The sequence below is a fragment of the Haliotis cracherodii genome, unplaced genomic scaffold (genome assembly GCF_022045235.1).
Source record: "Haliotis cracherodii isolate W230 unplaced genomic scaffold, xgHalCrac1.p SCAF_4, whole genome shotgun sequence".
Classification (NCBI taxonomy): Eukaryota; Metazoa; Mollusca; class Gastropoda; order Lepetellida; family Haliotidae; genus Haliotis; species Haliotis cracherodii.
The window spans coordinates 28571689-28577904 of NW_027266297.1; the positions used below are offsets into that span (position 1 = coordinate 28571689).

Below are 6216 nucleotides of genomic sequence, written 5' to 3' on the forward strand. Positions count from 1 at the left end.
TCTTTTAACGTATTTTCGTATGACGCGGCTCCAGGCGGACGCTCTACCACTAGATCAATTACTAGATCTTGACTAGCCTATGAAATGCACTAACTTAAGCGTTCGGTTCAAAATTTAAAAAAGAGGTATCTACTCTACAGTGGGACTACATTAATATTTAAACACAGTTGGTTTATTTCCTAGCTGAACGTCATTTGGTTCACATATGGTTAAAATGTGTGGACAGGGAACCATTGGCTTGAAACGCTTTGTGGGTCATTAAGGTTGGTTGGTTTGTTGTTTAACGCCGCACTCAGCAATATTGCAGCTATATGACGGCGGTCTCTAAATAATCGAGTCTGAACCAGACAATCCAGTGATTAATACCATGAGCATCGATCCACGCAATTGGGATCGATGACATGTATTAACCAAGTCAGCGAGCCTGACCACCCGATCCCGTTAGGCGCTTCCTACGACAAGCATAGTCGCCTTTAATGGCAAGGATGGGTTGCTGAAGACCTATTCTACCCTGGACCGTATTATAAAGGACAGCGGGTAGACCACAGTGAATAAGTATATGTCTGCCATTTCTTATCCAGACATTTTGTTGATCATAACACAAAAATTGCAAAGGAGCAAACCTATAAGGTTGCGATATTTTCGGCGCAAAGTTTTTTCATCCTGATGACAAATTACCTATCTTGTTTTATCATGTGTCATGCATAATTAAAACAGTATCTTAAGAATGCGTCCAAATTAATATCATATTTCCGCCATAGGTTTCCAAAAGGTTGATGTATGTCCGTTGTGTATGCCCTGGAGCGACAGGGTTCATTTAGCTCACCGTATGAGTTCCTTGACATATTTAACTCACCTTATTAAGAATATCTCCATACTCTCTTTACTATAACATTTATTCAAGGCATTTTAGCCTTTCTGTTCAAGATAAATATGAAATACATACAATTTTAAATACAGCAAGCATGCTCTCAAGTACCGAAATTCAACACATCAGCGAAATTTATTAGCAGCAAATTGTCAAGAAGGCGCGTAAGATATTAAATGACAGTAGTCATATTCTTCATTCCGAATATCAGTTTCTACTTTCTGACCATTATAAAAACAAGCAGGGCCTGGAAATCATTCGTACCAATGAAAAGCATATTTTGCTTGTTTGTTTGTTAACGCCGCACTCATCAATATGAGCTAGTTGACGGCCGTCTCTACATAATCGAGTGAATACAAGACAATCCAGTGATTGACAATGAGTATCGATCAACGAAATTGGTATATGATGACATGCATCGGCCAATTCAGTGATTGATATCATGAGCATCGATCCACGTAATTGGGAATACGATGACATGCATTAAGCAAGTCAGTGAGCCTGACCACCCTATTCCGTTAGTCGCCCCTTACGACAAGCATAGTCGCCTCTTACGACAAGTTTGGGTTGCTAAAGACAAAGTCTAACCCGGATCTTCACTGGTGAAAAACATGTGGTTCATTTCTCTACATATTTTGTATGTTGCTACTTGCAGATGATGCCAAAGAACCAGCTAATCTTTCAAATAAAACTACTCGAAAGATAGGAATGTTAACTGCAAAATATTATATATTTTATCCAATTTACAAAAGGGGGTAGAATACCCGTTCAAAACAATGGTTTTATAATGGTAACCCGATTACGATTTGTAAATCAGTTATTTATATCACACAATGAATCGTGTTATAACGGTCGCTGACATAACAATGAAGACAAGGATGGCCCTTGTACAGATATGTTCCTTTATCTATAAAATTTAAAGTAGATCCCCACATCTGTACTGTAAACTGTTTGAACCGCAGAATTCAATTCTCTTACCAATGCTTGCCGTAAAAGGTGACTATGCTTGTCGTAAGAGGCGACTAACGGGATCGGGTGGTCAGGCTCGCTGACTTGCTTAATGCATGTCATCGTATCCCAATTACGTGGATCGATGCTCATGATATCAATCACTGGATTGTCTGGTCCAGACTCGATTATTAACAGACGGCCGTCATATAGCTGGACTATTGCTAAGTGCGGCATTAAACAACAAACAAACGAATAGTAAAACACTACCCTGATTAGATTTGACGAGTCAGTACCAACAAATTTAAGATTACGTCCCTCCGGTATTTGTCATATTGAAGATGAATTTCCATTCGACATGTGTGCGAATCCTGAAATAATTGAAAGAACTTATGTCAGCATAACATCTTCATTGGACGATTCCATTGAACAGTCTGTTGAAGTAACTATTGTGTTATCATGTGTTTTTATTTCACAAAAACTAGACACAAGCGGTCACTTGACGGCCAATTTTCAGAAAAGACTTTCATTTTGCGTGAAGTCATACTCTTCGCGGGCTTTTGTACTTCACCATTTTCCAGTGCTGCGAAGTTCCTTCAAATAACTTAGGAAAATATTAGCCTTGATGAGATTAATACCTCTTCCGTAGTGTTCTCCGTCGAAACTAGACATGCCATCGGTAAGATTAAACGTCCTGAAGATAGGGACTTCTAATTTTGTCAAACAAGGTTCCATTTGGAAATTAAACTTTTCTACAGACGAAGCACTTTGTTTATAATAAAAAGGAGATTTGAACAACCCAGGAGCATGTGCGTCCATCCAGATCACCCGTGGCCACACTGCCCGCATCTTCTTTAATTGCATAACAAGCGGCGACACGTAGTTCCGACAGATCAGATTCACGTTGAAGTCATCGTGCACACCAATACCGAAAAAGACGATCGACTTTCGGCCGGCCAGGGATAGAGATTCTTGTTCTATCTTGATCCCATCGGCAGCGTGTGTGTAGTATTTCATTTCCAAATTCGCTGTTCCGTTACATGCCTTAGTTTTGTATCGGAGATGAAGACGGCAGGTTTTCTCAGAAAACATATGCAGTCCTTTGCAGCTTTGCTTAATGTCTGAAACAAATGTAATTTTATGATACAGCAGTCCTACATATAAGCTGCCATCAGATTAATACCAGTGAAATTGATGTTTATAACACATTGGTCTTTTTCACACGGGTGGTGGGTCAGAATTGGTTGGTTGGTTTGTTGTTTAACGCCGCACTCAGCAATATTCCAGCTATATGACGGCGGTCTACAAAATAATCGAGTCTGGACCAGACATTTCAGTGATTGATATCATGAGCATCAATCCACGCATTTGGGATCGATGACATGCATCAACCAAGTCAGCGAGCCTGACCACCCGATCCCGTTAGTCGCCTTTTACGACAAGCATAGTCACTTTGTACGGCAAGCATGGGTTGCTGAAGACCTATTCTACCTCTGACCTGGTCAGAGGTTTCCATGTATTAATGTAGTGAAAATAATTACCCTCTCCTAATGTTTGTCACATTTGTCACCATGCCCTTGTACAATCTGGACATGAACTTCCCTCCAAATGCAAAAATGACTACATTGTATTATGAAATGACTATTTTAAAATGACCCTCCCCACATATGTGTATTATTTTGTGTGACCCTCCCCTACCTACTGTCATATGTTTTGGCGACAATACCCTGATTTCCCCAGATGACCGTGAAGATCCGGGGTTGAATAGGTCTTCAGCAACCCATGCTTGCCATATAGAGCGACTATGCCTGTCGTAAAAAGGCGACTAACGGGATCGGGTGGTCAGGCTCGCCGACTTGATTGATGTATGTCATCGATCCCAATTGCGTGGATCGATGCTCATGATATTAATCACCGGATTGTCCGGTCCAGACACGATTATTTACAGACCGCCGTCACATGGCTAGAATATTGCAGAGTGCGGCGTTAAAGAACAAACCAGCCAACCTCAGATGACCGCCCCTGATTATCAAAATGGTTATGTTAATTTCGTCGCAACCTGTTGCATAAATATATCACACTGGTGTCACTGCTGGGAAATTCACATGACATCTCCTATTGTGGGAATGACAGGCTGTAGAAATAGTGACACATCATGCTGAACTGATTTTTTTCTGAACAAACAGTTTTTAACGAGATTTTAGATATTTTGAAGTTGAACTTATGTACCAGTTGGTTACAAATTACTCCCCAACAGTCATACGTAATCAGAATGACTATCTCTTCACTCCGTACTTCGACCTGATTGAACTTGACTTACTTCCGTTACTCGTCACTACCCATGGCTGCCAACGTTTGTTTGTTGTTTAACGCCACACTAAGCAATATTCCAGCTATATGTCCACGGTCTGTAACTAATCGAGTCTGGACCAGACAATCCAGTTATTGACATAGCGATCATCTTTCCACTCAATTGAGATACGATGACATGCATCAACCAAGTCAGCGAGTCGGACCACTCGATCCCGTTAGTCGCCTCTTACGACAAGCATAGTCGCCTTTTTACGGCAAGCATGGGTTGCTGAAGACATATTCTACCCTGGATCTTCACGGGTAGGCTGCCAAAGATAGTTGTTCAATGAAAAATGTGTATTCAGCACTCTCTATCAGCTTCCATCAGACAAAAAAGATCATTCAATGAACTTCATAACTTCACAACAACAAGGACGCAAACAATCCTATAGCCGTTCTGACGTGACCCGCAATGGGATGTCCTCAGATCTTTGTTTAGCGGCAGCAAGAACAAAGATCTGATTTGAATGAGATTGACAAAAGCATGGCTTTGTCTCACCTTCTGAGACGCTGTCATTTATCGCACCATAGTCCATATCACCAGCGATGACCAGAAGCAGAGCTGTATAAACATGACGGACGAGGGAGTCTCCAACAAAGTGGTGCGTGCTACCCGTGAGTAGGTCACATGCTTCCTGGGAACTGAAGACTCGGTAGGGGCAAGCTGGGTGGGAGGGGACCCACGTGGAATACTCGGCGTGGGCGTCCTGGCGAATATCGTAACATTCCTCACAGACACACTCGGAAACATTTTTGTTCATACATCTGTTGTAGAAGCAACAGGGCGTATGTCCTTTGGGGTCGCAGAGGGCTCGAAACTTTCTTGCAGATGGGTATACAACGTTACCACAACGGCCATCTTGCCTTTGGTAATTCGCTGGAAAACGAAACCTTGTATTTGAATCTCTTAAAAAATGCATAATCTCAGAGTCCTCTTCCGGTGTCAAAGGTCGAGTTCGCCATGTACCCTGTGTGGTGTGACGTAACACATCCGGGCACTGGTTCGTATGGATCAGTGAAGTGGTACTCGCAGAAGACTTCGGGGACTCAACTGATTTTTCTGTGGCAATAAAGTAGCTGAAAATCAACAGCAATGAAACCAAAAATACCACGCAAAAGCGACACAACGTCAGTGTTAGCGCCTTCATAGCGTTTACCAGAATTCCAAAATTGAGGAAGGGAGGACCAAGATGAATTTCACAAGCAAACGCAAGAGTCAGCAATGGAAGCAGTCGACAGTATGAGAAGAATACCATACCACTCTGTTCACGCAGGAGTCGATCGCTATTGCTCTTAAAGCTGTTCCAAGGTCCGAGTGTGTCATCCGAGGTGTTTGATCAACATCTGAATAAATGATAATGTTTACTACCAGGGATGTAATTTTGTATCAACTGAAAGATATCGACCTGCCAGTATCATTATTTATTCAGTGTAGTAACTATCAGTATTTGGATTAATAGCTTTATACATTGTAGGTATGGTATTTTATACTTGATACCATTAATAATAATAATAATAATAATAAAAATAATAATAATTATTATAAATATAAATATAATAATAATATATAGCTGCAAAGCAGCAATGGCGGGCTCCAAGTAACACTGCACACAAACGTCCACGTTCGAATCCTCAAAGGGTTTCCTTGTGCCAAATCCGTCAAATGTAGGTACCACTTGCAGGGTATCGCCACTACGAAATTGGCGTGTGCCGGTGTGTCCAAGTCTCTTCTAAACCCATTTCCGTTCTCGAACATGTTAGATTCCTCAAAGGGTTTGCTTGTACCAACTCCGTCAAAAAGCCGCTACGAAATTGGCGGGTTCCAGGGGTGTCCCAAATATTTATCAAATATTACCACCAAGCGGTGTTACTTTTAGCATGCAACCAAGGACAAAACATGAGATGCATATGGTACACTAACTTCATGTAAACTTGCAATGGTTTCTGTCAACAACCTTACAAGATATGATCTTTAAAGTAAATATTCGGGAGGGGGGTGGGGGATGGGGGGGAGGATGGCTAAACAAGATATAAAAAACGAGTTTGTT

At 41.4% G+C, this 6216-nt stretch overlaps 1 protein-coding gene across 1 annotated transcript; it reads right to left on the minus strand.

The window, feature by feature from the left end:
- Positions 1 to 2326: 2326 nt before the first annotated feature.
- On the minus strand, positions 2327 to 5380 carry LOC139480271 (uncharacterized). The gene is made up of 2 exons (XM_071263323.1): positions 4668 to 5380; positions 2327 to 2937 (listed from the first exon to the last, which is right to left on the minus strand). The coding sequence occupies exons 1-2, from the start codon at positions 5314 to 5316 to the stop codon at positions 2384 to 2386; spliced, it is 1203 nt and encodes a 400-aa protein (XP_071119424.1). The 5' UTR covers positions 5317 to 5380; the 3' UTR covers positions 2327 to 2383.
- Positions 5381 to 6216: the final 836 nt, after the last annotated feature.

What these genes read in the sequence shown, in the direction of transcription:
- LOC139480271 (XM_071263323.1), bottom strand. Translation starts at nt 5,316, where the DNA reads ATGAAGGCGCTAACACTGACGTTGTGTCGCTTTTGCGTGGTATTTTTG. An exon ending in AAATGACAGCGTCTCAGAAG is followed by an intron (nt 2,938 to 4,667) that starts GTGAGACAAAGC and finishes CATTTGTTTCAG; the next exon opens with ACATTAAGCAAAGCTGCAAA.